Source organism: Falco cherrug, chromosome 1, assembly GCF_023634085.1.
Source record: "Falco cherrug isolate bFalChe1 chromosome 1, bFalChe1.pri, whole genome shotgun sequence".
Lineage (NCBI taxonomy): Eukaryota > Metazoa > Chordata > Aves > Falconiformes > Falconidae > Falco > Falco cherrug.
This window is the reverse complement of record NC_073697.1, coordinates 127550257-127567129: the sequence shown is the minus strand read 5'-3', so window position 1 is coordinate 127567129 and position 16873 is coordinate 127550257. Positions and strand designations below refer to the sequence as shown.

The 16873-nt window shown below is 49.9% G+C and overlaps 1 protein-coding gene across 1 annotated transcript; it reads left to right on the top strand.

Annotated features, from left to right (window-relative positions):
• Window positions 1-6693: 6693 nt before the first annotated feature.
• On the top strand, window positions 6694-15189 carry NOTUM (notum, palmitoleoyl-protein carboxylesterase). Its single transcript, XM_055700600.1, has 11 exons — window positions 6694-7519; window positions 7814-7866; window positions 7973-8068; window positions 8948-9008; window positions 9898-9956; window positions 11418-11520; window positions 12291-12482; window positions 12829-12929; window positions 13028-13175; window positions 13786-13833; window positions 13945-15189. Exons 1-11 carry the CDS (start codon window positions 6804-6806, stop codon window positions 14249-14251), a joined length of 1884 nt encoding a protein of 627 aa, XP_055556575.1. The 5' UTR covers window positions 6694-6803; the 3' UTR covers window positions 14252-15189.
• The last annotated feature ends 1684 nt before the right edge of the window (window positions 15190-16873 follow it).

Genomic DNA, 16873 nt, shown 5'->3' with positions numbered 1-16873 from the left:
CCCGCGCGGCCGGGGCGGAGCTAGGCCCCGGGCCGCCCCCGCCCGCAGGCCGCGCCCCGCCCCGCCCCCACCCACCCCCCGCCACAGGGCGCACCGGAGCGGCGCGGCGGGCGGCTGCGGAGGTGGAGCGGCGCCGGCCAGTCCCGGCCTGCCGGGGCTGCGGCGGGATCTGCATGCCCGCGGCAGCCCGGCCTGCGCGTTTCGGCGGGCGCGAACGGGCCGTGTAGCAGCACCGGCGCTTGCGGGAGCGGGGCGCCGGGCGGGCGAGGCAGCGTACGGCTGAGGGCGGCCGCCGCGTCCCCGGCTGCGGGAGCGGGGCGGGGCCGGGGCCGCTCCCAGCCCCGTGGGGAGAGCGGCCGGCGGCCCCGGCCGTGCGCGGCGCGCTGCGGCCCCTCGGTGGTACGGGGCTGTGCACACCCGCCCGGCCACGGAGGAGATAAAATGCGTTTCTCCGTCGTACATGGACTTTGTCTGGCAACGCACGGAGCCATCCCCCGGTGTGAGCCCGCCGATCCCGCGAAGGCAGCAGGGCCCCGGTGCCCCAGTACCCCAGTACACAGCGGGGCCTCGGTACACAGCGGGGCCCAGCGCACAGCAAGGGCCTGGTACACAGCGAGGCCCCAGTACCCTGGTATACAGCAAGGCCTGGTGCACAGCAAGGCCCTAGTACCCCAGTACACAGCAGGCCATGTAGGCACCCACCTGTGGGGCTGAGCACTCAATGTGATAGATTATGGCAAGAAGTCTCTTCTGCGGATTTAAGCTCTTGCGTCTTTACCAGGTAGTGATGTCATTGAATAATAACTCTGAAAATATCTACAGGAAAGGTACTCCCCAGAAAAACAAAAGCTATTGCAACAACCATGTCTCAGAGGGAAGAGGGGAGTATCTGACTACGTTTCTGCTGTCAGATGAGTGTCTAGACAGTGTCACAATCAGGACACCACTGGTAAAGTAAATTATAGCATCCTTCAAAAGCTGTTTCTTCTGGCCAAAAAAAAAAAAGAAAGGAATAATGTTGATTTGGGCGTGTTGTGATTAGTGTTGTAATCTGGGCCATTCGGATGAGGCTAGGCAACGGGGGAACCAAGATTATGTTAAATTTTACCTCACAAAATGTCTCAGAGACTTTATTACATTATGAGCTTCCCCTTCACTCTCAGCACCGCCTTTCCAGTGTTGAGGGCGCTCTCAGAGATTCAGCTACAGTCTGTTTTGTGTGCTATCATTAAAAAACTTTTAGTTTGGGTAACCACTGGAATTTATTTAGCCTAAGCTGTTACCACATGCCAAATACTTTCTCTACTTCTATATTTATCATATATGTTAAGTCCCCACCGCCACCCCCAGCACCCACAAAAATGTCTGCTTTGCTTGGCTTATAAAGGAAAAAGACCCTTTTAAGGAAAGACATTTCTGTAAAAGATAACACTTGCTCATTTTTACAATATGAGCAGTGAGAGGGAAGGGAGGAAAAAAAGAGAGGATGGGAATTTTAATGATGGAGAGACATCCCCTTGCTCATGCATGTGGATTCCTAAGCCCACCCAACACTGTAACCGCTCAATAAGATGTAGCAATAGTAATAAAGGATGTCCTGGTAGATAATGCATTGTTTAAAAATATCACTTTAAGATGCCTTTACATTTGTCCTTTCCATTCCACTGGGAAGTATCATTGTCATATCAGTTATGCAGCTACAGCGTTCACAATGTTGGCATCCCAGTCCCTATCTGTAATTCCTAAACACATTCAAATGGTTTAAGTCAATGTGTTTTATTTTTGGAGCTGGGATGAACAAGGGGTACATATGGCCAATTACCACAGAACAGCTGATTGGTAACTTGTCAGTCCACGTCAGCTCAATGACTTTCAATCATATGTCAATACCCTGTAAGTTGTCTGTGTGCTCTTTTTTTGTTCTATTTTAGCTAATCAGCTATGGAACTTTCTGAATATAAACATGATAGTTACATATACAGAGGTATTACCACCATCCTTGTGTTGCTTTTCAGTTCTCAGCTTATGTAGTGAACTTTGTTCATACTCTGACATTCAGCATTGCACAAGGAGGTTATGAATTACTGTCCTCTCGAGGATGCTCTTTACTAGGAGAGAGGCCCACATCTTAGGACAGCTTTTTAATAAAAACGGCTGCACTGGCTCACACTTAGGTAATCAGAACACTACCTCTGATGGCAACTGGGAACAGCAGTAGAGCAGGAGACTGTGATTATATTTTTGCCGGTATTGACTTCCAGTTTTCAGCAATCTTCATCTAGACTTGACAAGTCAGAGGTGGTGTTTTTACATCTAATCGTATCTGCTGGATCTTTCTTACATGTTTTGAGCCTATCTGAGCTTTTGACATCTGCAGGATCATGGGGCAATGGATGCCACAGTTAAATTGTGTTGTATGATAAAAGTACTTAATTTTGTTTGGTTTAGAACTTCTTCCTTGGTGTTCTCCAGCTCTTATTAAGAAACAATCACTAATTAGTCTCTGTTACCATCTCTGTAATATTCACAAGTCTAGAAACATACCTCTTACAATTCCCTATCTTTTTAATCGTCTTTTGCTGTCAAATATGTGAAGAGGCATGAGGACTCAAGGGCAAGATTGTTCCAAAAGTTGACACACTTGCCTACAAAAGGGTGCAACAAGTATCTATGGTGTGCAAGTTCTTATTGGTCTTTAAAACAGGGTAGAGATCCAAAGCTCTGCAAGTATCTCACACAGAATTAAGATATCCTGTCCTTCCACTCATTAATATGTATGAAGAAGAAGAAACAGTTACAATGGCCACCTTAATGCCAGTGATTATTCAGCTGCTGAGCTGGTGAAGCAGCCATTCAGTTTCAAAAGATAGATTTTGGGTTTCATGGAGCCCAAAAAATGGGTCTTGTTTCTGGATGGGTGGTAGCTCCTATTTGATGTCTGAAGCAGGCAGCTGTTTCCTATTTTGCATATGGAAGTGACACATCCCTTAAAGAAATACTGCTCCTGTTAAAAAGACACTGATGTAATTCAAGCTGAACATTTCCAAGTTGCAGGATTAGAGAGATGAATCTAGTTTTTAATGGTATGTCATAATCAGAAAGTTGCATGGAGGTTAAGGGTCACATTTCATAGCCAGAGCCACTTCTAATCTCAAATATTTATCTGAAATTAGAAGCACCAGGAGAGAAAGAAGGGGGAGGTAGCTACAACCTGGAGTTCATTAAAGTGCTACAAAGAAAGAGGAACTTATTAGGGAATAGCTGAAAATACCCATAACAATTTGATTTCTGACACTGTCAGGACCAAGAGGATGCCTACAAATCTGCCAGATAAGCCTCAGCAAAACAACACCCACCATACTAAAACTTTTCAAAAATTGCATTTTATTAGTGATTACAGTGAACAAACTGTAGAATGACCTTTCCCTAAAATCACCTTTAGGCAGCTAGTGCTTTGCCTTAGATACATATCCCTGGCATTACACACATTCGCATTCTGTAACACACGCACACAGAGAATAATGCATAAATTTGCTTCTCGATAAACCATGAAACCCCACACACACACCCTTTTAATTTTCTTTCAAATGGATAGGAAATTAACTGTGAACATCTAGAAATATGTTATAACGAGTTCCAAAATATCATACAGAGCAATAGTTGCTTATCACAGTAACGACAATTCTGAACAGTATTTCCTCCCACCTGTACCAGCGGTGCATGCTACTGATCATGCCTAGTCCTGGGGACGTTCAAGAGGGTGGTTCCTACCAGAGCATCACCCAGCACACGTTAGGTTGGTACAAAGGATACAGACAAGCTCTGTCGCCCTACCAGAGTTCCTATACCTCCACACACCAGTGAAGCTGGAAGAGATGGCGGTAGGCCGACTGTGCAAAAGCAGGATTGTATCTGTTGGTGAGTGCTCTTCTGTGAGGTAACTCACACCACATGCACACACACCCATTTGATCAACACAAGACCCCAGAAGCAAGCCAGGGAACTTCAGCTCAGCCAGGGCTGCAGAGCTGCTTAAATCAGGCATGAGAGGTAGCTACAAAGGGAAGACATACCTGTGGCACAAGCCCTTGCACAGAACTCTGGGTGTAATCCTCTCGTTTTCTGAGAGGGAAACATCAAAAGGGAAAGTCCTGGAGCCACCTTGGTCCTGGCAGAGCACTAGGGAATTCCAGAACCATCTCATTTACTATTGTATGGCATAGTCCAATGTACTTCAACATACAGAACCACATTAGGACATACTGGAACGTATTATGTGGGATATTTCATTTTAAAAGGTATTAAATTACAACTCCTCCTTTAACATCTCCTTTAACATCATCCCCAGTCCTTAAAAAAGCCTCCTACGTGTCTTACTCCTACCAATAAAAATGTCCAATCTTCAGTGCCTGGCCTGAAGTCCAGAAAGAATTTGGAGTCCAATTCTTTCTCAGCTTTCTCTGAGCTTCCTTCCACACTGAGCCCAAACCAATGCAATCCGGTGGCTCTTAGCGAAACAGGAAAACTTAGTGAACTTCTCAGGCTGAAGGACAGTATTACAAAATTCTTTAAAATCTGCATGCACTTGGATGTTCTCTCGAGTTCAGTATGACAAAAAGTTGAACTGTACCAGATTTAAATGTCTAAAAGTAAAAAAGCAGTCTGTCATGCTGTAACTCACACAGCCTTACTGCTTAACAGCCCCCTTACCCCTTTGTGACAGGTAACGCAAACATTTTGCTGGGCTTTGGAAGGATGACAAGTAGGAGTGCTCTGAAAGGAACCCTTCTCAATTACCTGAACCAGGAGAAGTAAGAAAGCTGAAGGGGGCTCAGTAAAGCCAAGACAGGCAGAAATTTAAATTTCTTTGCTTCACCTCTTTCGACAAAGGCCCAAAGATCTGCAACTTTAACATGCCACATTCGGTCACCCCTTAGTGCATCACCTGGTAGTACCAGCTGGTACAAGGTGTTACAGAGTCCAGTGACCGCAGACCTCCCCAAAGGGAAGGGGCGCAGCAGCCAGGAGGAGCACACGCCTGTCAGCGAGGAACAGCAGCCTTCTGGCTGAGGTAGGGTGGGGTTCAGCAATCTTACCTGTCCTGTTTTCTTGCTGTAGCCAGAGTTGTTTATGCCGACTGTTCCAGGGATCCTAGAGCACTCCTGCGGACTTACTGATTCACCCATTCAGACTTTGCGCAAACTACTTGGTTTCCAGCTGCACCTCTGCTCCAGCAGCCGGGCACACTCTCTGACTTGCTGTAACCAGCCCTAGTGATCAAGCGCTCATACCTGTCCCCATCAGCGAGGAAGGGATGTTTAGGCCAGTGCAGAAAGAGATACGACAGTGCAAAATTGTGCCAGGACCAAAAACACATCAGGGGGTGAATGTAGTGTGTGTGTGGAGGAGCATGTTCAGTTTAGTGGCTTTTCCCAGCTTAAAGATACTATTGGTATTATCAGCACTTACATAAAACATTTGGAAGTAAAAATCTGAGGACAGAGCTAAGATCAAGACTACACAAGAGTAGCTGAAAGATTGGAAAAAAAACCCAAACCAACATGGCAAGCAAATGGCAAAACCACAAGCTGTGTACATAGGAAATTCAGAGCTGAGGATACACTTAAAAAGGTACATGCTATGGTCAAAACGTAGTTGCAGCAGCTGTGCAGCCTTAACTCTTGCTCTACAAAAAACGTTCTCCATTTACTATTTTAACATCATACTGTTTTCACCTTTTCTGTTCACAGATCAGTTACATTCCCCAGTAAAGATCGACCGTTTCCTTCTCTGGAGGGCTGTCGAGGGGCGTGAGCCGTCTATTTTGGTATCTAAAGGAAGACGGAATTATTCAAAACGTGGCGTTTTCTCTGGTTTTCCTTGTTTTTTAACACCGAGGTCTGCGGTAAGGAAGCATTTCTGTGACATTCCTCGCTCTCGCAGACGATGGGCACTGTGGCAGCAGGGACTTCACACCGCTTTCCCCGGCGTTCTTCCCGCCGGCAGCGGGCACGTCCCACCGCAGGGGACTCGGTGGGGGCTGCCGGGCGTCAGCCTCGCGGGCTGCGGCGCACCCCGAGGCGCGGAGTCTGCGACCCCGGGGGGCTGCGGGCGGGGCGAGGGGCTGCCGCTCCTGGCAGGAACGGAGCCCGGGGCGCACCCGCCGTCCCCCGCTGCCGGTGTTGCCTCCACGGGCAGACGGGGGCCACCGCGTCCCCCCGCCCGCCCCGCTCACCCTCGGGCGCTTGGCGGGCCGGCGCCGGTGCCGTGGCCCAAGCGACTGCCTGCCGCCTTTCCACGGCTCCCGCGGGCCGGGGCCCGGCACGGCGGGGCAGTCCTCCCGCCCCGCCCCGAGGGGCTCCTCCGTCACTCCCGGGCCGGTCCCGCGATCCCGGCCCCGCTCGGTGCGGCCCGAGGGGGGGGGGGGGCGCAGGCGCACCGAGCGGGGCCGGGGTCGCGGGACCGAGTGCTGCCCTGGGGTGGCACGGCCCGCGAGTGGGGCGGGCGGCACCGCCCACGTGGAGCCGGGGAGGAGCCGCCGTCGGGGACGGGGCAGGGGGGAGGATGGGGGGGACAGGGACTGGGGGCGCCGGCGCGCGGGGGGGGGCGCCGGCGCGCGAGGGGTGGCGATGGCGCGCGGGGGGGAGGCGGCGGCGCGGGGGCTGCCACGTGCGAGTCGTCGCGCCCGCGCGGCCTGGACCCCGCCGCCGGCCCCGGCGAGAGGCCACTCCGCGTCCCCGCCGCGCTGCGGGCGAAGCTGGCGGGCGCCATCGGCCGCGGCCCCGGCGCCGGCAGGGGCGGCGATGGCGGCGCCGGCGGCTGGGGGCGTGCGGCGCACCCCGACGGAGCGGCCCGCCGTGCCGGTGCGGCGCGGCGCAGACCCCCCGCTCCCTCCGCCTCGCTCCGAGGGGGCGGAGGGCAGGGCGGGGGCTGGCCGGCTGCTGCCCCACGCGGCGCCCGGGCTGGCGGCGCCCCCGGCGCGCTCCACGCGCACTCCGTGCCCCTCTGTCATGCTCGCCGCCTGGGAGCGGGCGGCGGGCTCCTGCGCCGGCAGCCGCACCGCCGAGCCCGCGCCGCCGGCGCTGTCCTCGCCGCCCACCGCCGACCCCCGGCCCCGCGGGCGGCGCGGCGGGGCGCGGCGGAGCACGGGCGGCGCTGCCCGCCGCCGGGGGCTGGCTGCCACCGCAGCGAGCGGCGGGTGGCGGCGGGCGGCGATGGGCACGGCGGCCGTGCACCTTCTGCTGCTGCTGGGGCTGCTGCACGCCGGGCCCGGCGGCGAGGGCAGGAAGGGCTGGCGGCGGCGGGGCCCGGCGGCCCGCGAGCGCGGCGAGGCGGCGGCGGGCGAGAGCTTTCCGCTGGACTTCACCGCCGTGGAGGGCAACATGGACAGCTTCATGGCGCAGGTCAAGAGCCTGGCGCAGTCGCTGTACCCCTGCTCGGCCCAGGCGCTGCCGCACGACCTGCGTCTGCACCTCCTGCACAACGCCTCGGTCACCTGCAACGACGGCAGCCCGGCCGGGTGAGTCCCCGCGCCCCGCCGCCCCCCGGCTCCGCCGCCGCTCCCCGGCTCCGCCGCCCCGGCCCGGCCCCGAGGGCTGCGGCGCCACCGCGCGGCGGCGCGCGGCGCGGCGGCGACAGGTGCAGCGAGGCCTCCCGGGCGGCGGCGGCGGCGGCCCCGCGCTCGGCCCGGCCGGGCTGGGCTGGGCTGGGCGGGAGCGAGCGCCGCCGCCCGTTCCGCCTCCGGCCCTGCGCTCTGCCCCGGCACGGCACGGCCCCGTTAACGCCGCGCTGCCGCCTGTTTGTCTGTCCGCAGCTACTACCTCAAGGAGTCCAAGGGCAGCCGGCGGTGGCTGCTGTTCCTGGAAGGTGAGCCCCTGCGACGGGAGGCGCCCCCCGCCCGCCCCGCCGCACAGCGGCCCCGCGGGGGCTGCGGGCGGCGGGCGGCGCGGCTGACCGCGCTCCCCCCCGCCAGGAGGGTGGTACTGCTTCAACAGGGAGAACTGCGACACCCGCTACGACACCATGCGGAGGCTCATGAGCTCCAGGGAGTGGCCCGCCACACGAGTGGGTGAGTCGCCCCGACGGCAGCGGAGCCAGCCAGGCCAGGGCCGCTGCCCGCGGCACCTGCACCCTCGCAGGCACGCGGTTGCTGCCCTGCGGCCACTGGCACAACCTCGCGGGTGCGGTGGGGCTGCAGCTCCTGCTCCTGCTCTGCTGCTGCGTGCCCTAAGCAGGCCAGGAAAGCAAAGATGCACAGGTGGGGCCGGGTGTGCGGCTCCTGCTGGCAGCAGCACCAGCTCTCTGTTGAATGCATGCGTGTACTCGCAAACCGGCTGGATCTTCAGAGTTGTGGTTTAGGTTTTTTGGTTTTGAAAGAGACTTTGTGTTTCTCTTGATCCGTTTTGGGCCTCTTAATCACCTTGTCAGGACTGAGACACTTTATCACATGCTGCACTGCTGTGGGTGTGTTTGCCTGGAGTGGGACTGACCTTGCGTGCACAGGGAGAAATGGCATTAACTGTCTAGGCTTTTACCTGGAGCTGCCTGGTTCCACCTTTTCCCCATTTACAAATGCATTGCTTAACCAACCACAGCGCTTCTCTGTGTAAAAGCATACATTCGGTCCTTATAAATGTGTATTTTGGAATTTACCTGCTAGGATTTGGTTTTTTGGGAAGTGCTTAATTTTAAGTATGTGTCACAGGTTCTTTTCTGTACTACAAGAGACTTCTACACAGGCTTCATCTCTAGCATGAATGAAATTCTGAAAGTCACATCTGCCTGAGGGCAAATTTAGAAATACTCCTTCCGCTTCCCTTACCAATGTTTTTTCATCGTGGATGTTGGTTTTCTGTGTGGTCAGATCCTGCATGAGGCTCATAACGGTTTCTCTGAAGTCCTAGACTTGTCATCTGTACATTTCTTGTTTCTTTGTGCCCATCTGCAGGAACTGGGATCCTGTCGTCACAGCCAGAAGAAAATCCCCATTGGTGGAATGCAAACATGGTGTAAGGAGGGGCAACGAAGGGAAACAGGTTTATACCTAAACAGCATCTCCTGTCTTTCAGGCTAGCAGGAATGCTGCAAAGACTGATTAAGGCTGACATTTGCGGGAGGAAATTGTGTTTCCTCATTTGTCCTAGTTCAGCTCTCTAACAGGTAGTGCTGGCAAGGCCTGGAGAAACTTAAGTCCAGTCTCCTTGGAGTTGTGGGGTGATCTAACGAAGTAAAACGGGGGATACTGTAGAGAGCCTTCTCAGCTGAAGCGGCAAATACTGTTGGGAATGGTGGGCTGATAGTATGTTACACATTTGCCAGTTGTAGAGGAATGCAGAGCAGCTTTCTAGTTCAAGGAAGAGAAATGAGAAAGACATCAGTTTATATATGGATTTATATAGGAGGGAAAAGCAGAAGCAAAGGGTGTGAATTTGCCTTCTGCAAGCCGGAGACAAAAATGGGAAGGTAACTTAATTTCTGCAAAAACCTCCAGAGGTTGCAGTCAGCATTTACACTGCATTGACAAGGTCTTCTCATTTTTCATGTGAAAAACTGAAGCACAGAGAGTTTCCCTGTGGCAGGCTGTCCACATATCAATGGGACAGCTAAGAGCAAAATCTCGGCCCATCGTTCTGTCCACTGGGGTCAGTGCTTTAGTTACATTGATAAAACCCACATTATTTATTGATTTAACTCAGTAAAACTACCAGTGTTCAGGAGAAAAATCAAGACAGTTATAGTTGTCAGTTGGTGTGTGAGAAGGTAAGTTGTCTGACTGGACAAGAAACCCTTCCCTTTTCCCTTCCCCATGGTTTAATTTTCTTCCAGTTACTTGACCCTGTACTCACCCCTCCTGGCATGTCAAAGGAACATCAGTACTCACACAGCTCTCTTTTACAGATTCATCCCTTATTGCTCAAGTGATGTTTGGAGTGGTGCCTCTTCCAAGTCTGAGAAAAGTGAGTGTTGCTGATGGGTTGTTGCTGCCCCAGACATCACACATTAAAGGATATGGCCAGACTTCTGTGAAATTACGTGAACCAACAACAGGCTTTTTCTTGCTGAAGGGCAGGAAAGAATATCAAGCTACTTCCAGATAAAACATCCTGATCTTTTCAGCTCAGGCTGTTTTGACATAGTTCAGAGCCACTGCTTGCAGAGATGTTACACTGATGCAGTATGCAAGGATTAGAGGAACAGAATTCCTTTTAGATGAATCTTCAGGTTCCCGCACACAGCAAATTAAATGGTGTAGCTGAGGAACCATGGTTTGTTGCATGCGACTTAGGCTTTGCTGCTCTGAGAGGCAAGTGCAGTGCATTTAGTTTCAGACTTCTGTCGGGAGGACATTTGGCCTCTGAAAGGAGCCGTCATGTGTCAGGCAAAAGCTGTCTGCAGGTTTCTTTGGGAAGCAAAAAATAGTTCGTCTTAATACATGCATTGCCACTGGCTGTCATTTTCATGATGACGGAACTCTGGGAGTCTGCTTAAAGGAGTCCTCTTCCAGATAGAGCTGGATTTCATGCAGATGAGTGTGTACTTCCCTGGGTTTCCCTACTTAAGCAGGATTGGTGTCTGGGTGCAGTAATATCTATGGAAATGCTGGAGGCTTAGTTTTCCTCCTGTCTGTTTAGGAAGAGTTCTTTTTGACCGGCATGGAATTACTGTTGATAACACGCTGCTGTAAACAAAAGAATTTGGCCTAAGATGCTGTGTGATGTGGCACTGAAGAGGCCCAAGGCTAACACTTTTCTTTGAGCTGCTCTGTGAGTTCTGGCCTTACACCAGGCGTTGTGCCACTTGATGTCTCTTTTCACTAACTCTTATACTGGGAACTGACCGCTCACAGATGCTACAGATACATGTTTTGTCGCAGTACGGGACCTTTTTACTTCATCACAGCTGCTTATGATCATTCCTATGAAGCAGTTACACTTCAGCAAATGTGGCTGCCTTTCGGTGATGCTGAGGAAGTCGCGGTCTGCATAGGTGTAATGTTTTGTGAAACATTGCTTCTCTGAATTGGCTTTATGAATTGGCAAAAAAAGGGCTGCAGTAAGCTGGAACTGAGATTCCAGGTGGTGAGAAGGTGTGTTTATTCCTTATGTATAGAGAAAGGGTCTCAGCACCTGCCGCCTTGTTTTCCTTCTCTAAGTTTACCAGTTCTTAAGCACTGTTGTGGGAAGGTGTGCCTGTGTTTCTGTGTGTTCTGTTCACTCCGTGTTCACTTCCTCTCAGGGAAGCTCCTTTTATACGAGGCACTGTATCTCTTATTAGAAGTACCTGATACAGATAGAGAGAATGGGTCTGGTTTTAGGTTCATAAACCCTTCATAAGGTTCACAAGCATTTGTGGAGAGGAAGCAAAAATCTTAGCCTGTACAGGAAACAGTTTTGTTGATACTGAGCTATCTCTTCCAGATGAATATGCCTTCATGGGAGCACTGATCATTCAGGAGGTTATAAAGGAGCTGGTGGGAAAAGGTCTTGGCACTGCAAAAGTGTTGCTGCTAGCAGGGAGCAGGTAGGTATATACAAAATTTCCTGTGGTGAAGACAGAAGATTTCCACAGGAGAGGGCTGTTAGGGAGGAGGTGTCAGCAGCTCCTGAAAAATCTCTCCTAGGGGTACAGTAAAACTAACACCACAAACCTTGTATCTCTTTACAGTTTTCTCCTTTAAGTGGTACAACAGGGGATGATACAATATTAATTCCTCGACTTTTGGTCCAGGTACACTTAGGAGAAAATAACAAGGTAAAAGCTTTGCTAGAGCGAGGGAGTGTGTTCATTCTTCCCTGCATCAAAAACGCTGGCTTCTGTTGCATGCCTCTTGAGAATAGATTCGGGACATCTGAATTAAAAAATCAGACTCACCTGGTGCAGTTGTTCCGAATTGTGCTATGTTGTGCAAGGTTATGGTACGCTCAGCATGTGTTACACAGGGGTGTAATACAGAAGTTGCAAAGGGTCGATTTGTCTCACTTCAGATTCTTTCAGGTTTTGAGCAGCCAAATCGCTTGCAAATGGTATAAAACATACATAGCTCCCAGAGGAAAGAGTGAGAATAGGATTTGGTGTCTGAAGTATCACACTGTTACTCAGCACTGGCTTTATCGCTGAGCATTTTGTAAAGCAAGGAAATAACTCAGTGACTACCAAGGCAGTAGTGGATTGTCCTGTGGATAGATGAGGTTGTTTATAGGGTGTCGCTGCTGTGAGGGGATGTGTGTGCTAGCCAGGCATTTAACAGCTGTGTGTGCTTGCCGACTGCAGTATTAACATTGCTCTTGCAGTGCTGGAGGGACGGGAGTGCTCCTCAATGTGGATCGAGTGGCAGAGCAGCTGGAGGAGATGGGTTATCAAGGGATTCAGGTTCGAGGCTTGGCAGACTCTGGATGGTTCCTGGATAATAAACAGTATCGCAGAACTGACTGTATTGATACCATAACATGTGCTCCAACAGAAGCCATCAGAAGAGGAATAAGGTACAATCAGATGCTCCAAAGTACACTTTCATAAAGGGGTTAGAGTGTGGGAGATCTCCTCCTCCTTTGTCTTCCTTCATTTTGATACTTAGAAGACTATTTGTCATCTACATCACTTGTTTTTCAATGATTTTATTGGAAAAGACAGTAACTTAAAATTAGACGTGCAAAAGAATGTGTGCAAATGTAGATGCTCTAAAATGTGTTGATGGGACAATGTAGCCAAGAAAGAACTCTGGTGTCAATAGGTTGGAACTATGATCAGAACAGGAATAGACTGGAATATGGAAAGGCTGTCATTAAGATTGTGCTGTGCCTTTCATTCTGTTAGTGCTTTATCTTCTAGGTATTGGAATGGTATTGTTCCTGAACGCTGTAAGCTGCAGTTTAAAGAGGGAGAGGAGTGGAATTGCTTTTTTGGATATAAGATTTACCCCACTCTTCGATGTAAGTATCAGAGGAGAGAGATAAAATGGTTTCTAGGGTTTCTTCTGTATGCTCAGCTAACTTAGAGCAATCCCTTTTCCAAATGTTTTGTCTTCTAGGTCCAGTCTTTGTTGTCCAGTGGCTCTTTGATGAGGCCCAGCTTACTGTAGACAATGTACACCTCACTGGCCAGCCTGTTCAGGAGGGGCAGTGGCTCTACATCCAGAATCTGGGTAGGGAGCTGAGAAGCACCTTGAAGGATGTGACGTAAGTATTTTAGTGGGGAAAACCTGGCACATTTATTTATAAGAGACATTCTTACCCAGCATCCTGGTAGCATTTCACAGATCCCTCTGCAGAAACAAGTGTGGTAAATTTGGTAACTGTTAGTTCGTCTGCATTAAGAATCTTGCCTTTTTCATTTCTGGATAAGTGCAAAGTAATTTATCAGCTAGCCTTTGTTATCAATAGGAATGTGGATTTTTTTCCTTCCTGCCTCCAAGGTGAGGTCTGAGACTCCTTGCCATTGTATAGCCATTAACCTCACAGGGATGTTTTGAAAAGCACTGATCATAAAACGTGCAGAGAGTTGATGAGACAAGAGGAGGAACCATTAATGCGCCTTACTTCCTCCATGCAAGAGCAGGCATTCAGGAGTCTCTTGTTGCAAATGTGCAGTGTTAGGCAGGGTGGAACCCCTTTTCTTCTGGGTGGTTTCTGGTCCAGTCGAGTTTTATATCACGGTAGTCATCGCTGTTTCTAAAAATCTTGCAAGCGGCAGCAGAAATTCCACCCTCTACCTAGTGCAGAAGGTTCTGTTTAGTAGGAGTTACTTTGTCCTTCGAAGACCTAATCCATGTTTCCTTTTTTCCTTTAGTGCTAGCTTTGCTCCTGCCTGTTTGTCTCATGAGATCATTACACGCAAGTGAGTGCTTTTGCAGATTCTATGAAAGACCAACAGGGAAAACAGTACGGGAATTAACCAGCTGTGGCAGCCTGACCCCTCTGATACAATCTGTACGGTTTGTCTTTTCAGTCACTGGACAGACATCCAGGTGAAGGGGACATCATTACCCCGGGCCCTGCACTGTTGGGATCGGAGCCTACATGAGAGCAACAAAAATGGGAAGGCACCTCTGAAAGGCTGCCCAATTCATCTGATTGACAGCTGTCCGTGGCCTCACTGCAACCCCTCGTGCCCCACTATCAGGGACCAGTTCACAGGACAGGAGATGAATGTGATTCAGTTCCTCATGCACATGGGTTTTGATGTTCAGAAGATGGCACAGCAACAGGGCCTGGAGCCCAGTAAACTCCTGGGGATGCTTAGCAGTGGTAACTAGGAAGGGGCCTTCAGAGGGGCAGAGAGATTAGCTCAGGAGGAGACTCTAAGCCCTTCTCCCACACTTTCTAATCTTCTTCCTTACGCTCATGCAGGCAGATGCAAGCTCACACCCATGCATGCTCAAACCTGTACATACCCACGTGCTCCCACACTCTTGCACACTTAGGATGTGTCAAGAAAAAAAAAAAGGCAAGTTCTTGGTTACAATATTTGACTGGAACTCGTTACCTCCAAACTCCAGGGCTCAGTTTTGGCCATTCACATCCTCTTCCTGCGTTACACAAGGCAATCTGATACAGGGAGTAGCAAAGCCATAAATAGCAGCAATGAGAACCTTCCCCAGATCTAGGACTTCTTCCCTTGCCATGAATTTTACATCACAGACTTGATACAAGTGATGAAAAAAGCAAGCACTGGATTTCTTTTGTCCAACTAGAAGTGAAGGGATGATTACATGACTTCCTGGAGGCCAGCATCTCATGATGAGTCAGAACATACAAACCCAGGACACATGCTAGGGATGGACACTCTTGTACTCAATTTACTTTCGTATTATTTTATAAAATAATGACTTTTTTATTACTTTTTCTAAACTAAGCAAGAAATATAAATGATGTTGTTTTGTAACGTATTTTTTTTAAATAACGAAGAAACCTCTTGCTACTTTGGCAATGTGGACATATTTATTTTAATATGTAAAACGCTATTTATAAGGGCTGACCAGAGAACCATACTTACGTCTTTGTAAAGTTGTATATGCTGCTCATATGGATGGGTTGTCCTTATGATCACTTGTGCCTGGGAGAGGGCTGAGGGTGGTACTGACATTTTGTATTAATTAGACTTCTGTGTTCCCCTTGCAGTATGCTTTGTCATTGTTTCTCTGATGAAGAGGTTGTAATATGAGGTCTAAGTACAGAGATTTTTCACCCAGCATCTGATGTCTGCGTACTTGCACAGCATTTTTAGCTTGACTGTGATTTGCTAGGTATTCCAGGACATTGCATTTTAAGATGCAGGGAGATCTGTTTCTGCAGCAAAGGCCTCTGCTCTAGTGAGGGGAACATTTGATCGGACCATGTGGGCTGCCTTAAGATGGGGAGCATTTGGAACATGAAAGGCAAGAGAACACAAGACAAGCACCAACATATTTCTATTCTTCTAGTCATTCGCGAACACACCCACCTCAAAGCATGGAGAATCCCCTTGGATGGTCAGGGGAGGAGAAAGGAGGGACCAGGAATGTGTGACTGAAGCTGGAGAGAGCGAGGGACAGCTCTTCGGGGGGAAGGCACGCAGGCAGTTGCAGAGAAGCTGTGCACTGCAGCATCTTGCAGCTGCGTAGACAAACCTGCACAAGGAGCGTGATGTACAGCCGTTCAGCACACGTTCTGGATACCCACTTTCGCATTTGCTTGCACTTGTATAACTGGTTACACAGTGTGTAGGCCACAGAAAATGAGGGCCTCGTTTTAGAAAACTTCCCTGCGCTTTCAAGATAGGTCTTGCCAGGTTAAAACGGTGGTGCCATTTGTAAGATCCATTGTCTTAGGTGAGTAAATGCAAAAGTGAACAAAACCGCAACCATTTGGTTACTTTTTGTGGATTTTAGCAAAGAGTTGAGCCGTACCACAGAGGAAATGAGCCATCCTGCTGTGCTGCGTGGGTTTAGTACACATTTAAGGTAAAAAAAGTAGCTAAAGAGAAAAGGAGCAGTGCTCCCAGGAGAACTGAAATGCAGGAAAATTATCAGTGGAGTTGTCCTATGATCAGTCTAGGGATTACTGATACCCTTTATGTTTTGATGACAGATATAAAAGTAAAATTGCTCTGATTAAATTTTTCATGGCACTAGGTTGAGAGGCTTTTTTGGTACAGATGATGTTTGGAAAGGCATACAGGAAGCTGGGATTCCTTTGAGGGCTGGAGTCACATGGAGTCAGTCAAAGCGCCGGTACTTGTGCAGGTGCTGGAATTTCTGCCACACGCTAGTTGATCGGTTGGGACTGCCAAGGGGAACTGCTGTGCCTACCGGTTGTTCATGGGATGGTGACACACGCGACGATGCACCTGTAGATGTGGCAAGTCCCCCAGGCTGTGCCCAGTGATGCATTGCTGCTAGGAAACAGTACAGTATAAATACCAGTTTTGAATTTGGAATACTTTTTGCAGAGCTGGTTACCTGTATATCTAAAACATTCATTCAAAGGTTAATTTCTAAAAGGCAAGGAATGTTTGGAGGGGATCTTTTCCTTGGAAGTACAGGAGAAAGTCCCTGGGAGTCAGGGATCGTTCTTCTAGATTAGTATGCCTCTGCAATGGCCTTTTATAACAGGTAACAGGGAGAGGTCTCAGAAATATTTTAAAGGAGGAACTTGGCTAATTTATTAGAAAAATTATACAATGTGGTTGCAAGTCATGGCTGGAAACTGGAATCTGTAACCGAGGAAATAATTTCCAGTTCTATACTTCTTGTACTTGTGCAATAAATACAATTTTCCCAAGCCTCTGTAAAACTGGCACTTGTCAGTTTATCCCCAGTGACATCTGCAGTGTGGAAGGCAGCGGCCAAAAGGGCAAGACTGGAAGAATTCAGTACTGTGTGTTTGTACTCTCAGAT

Coding starts and splice junctions, on each gene's coding strand:
- NOTUM (XM_055700600.1), top strand. CDS start 6,804: ATGGCGGCGCCGGCGGCTGGGGGCGTGCGGCGCACCCCGACGGAGCGG. Junction 9,009..9,897: donor TGGTGGAATGCAAACATGGT/GTAAGGAGGGGC, acceptor TCTCTTTTACAG/ATTCATCCCTTATTGCTCAA. Junction 13,176..13,785: donor AGCACCTTGAAGGATGTGAC/GTAAGTATTTTA, acceptor TTTTTCCTTTAG/TGCTAGCTTTGCTCCTGCCT.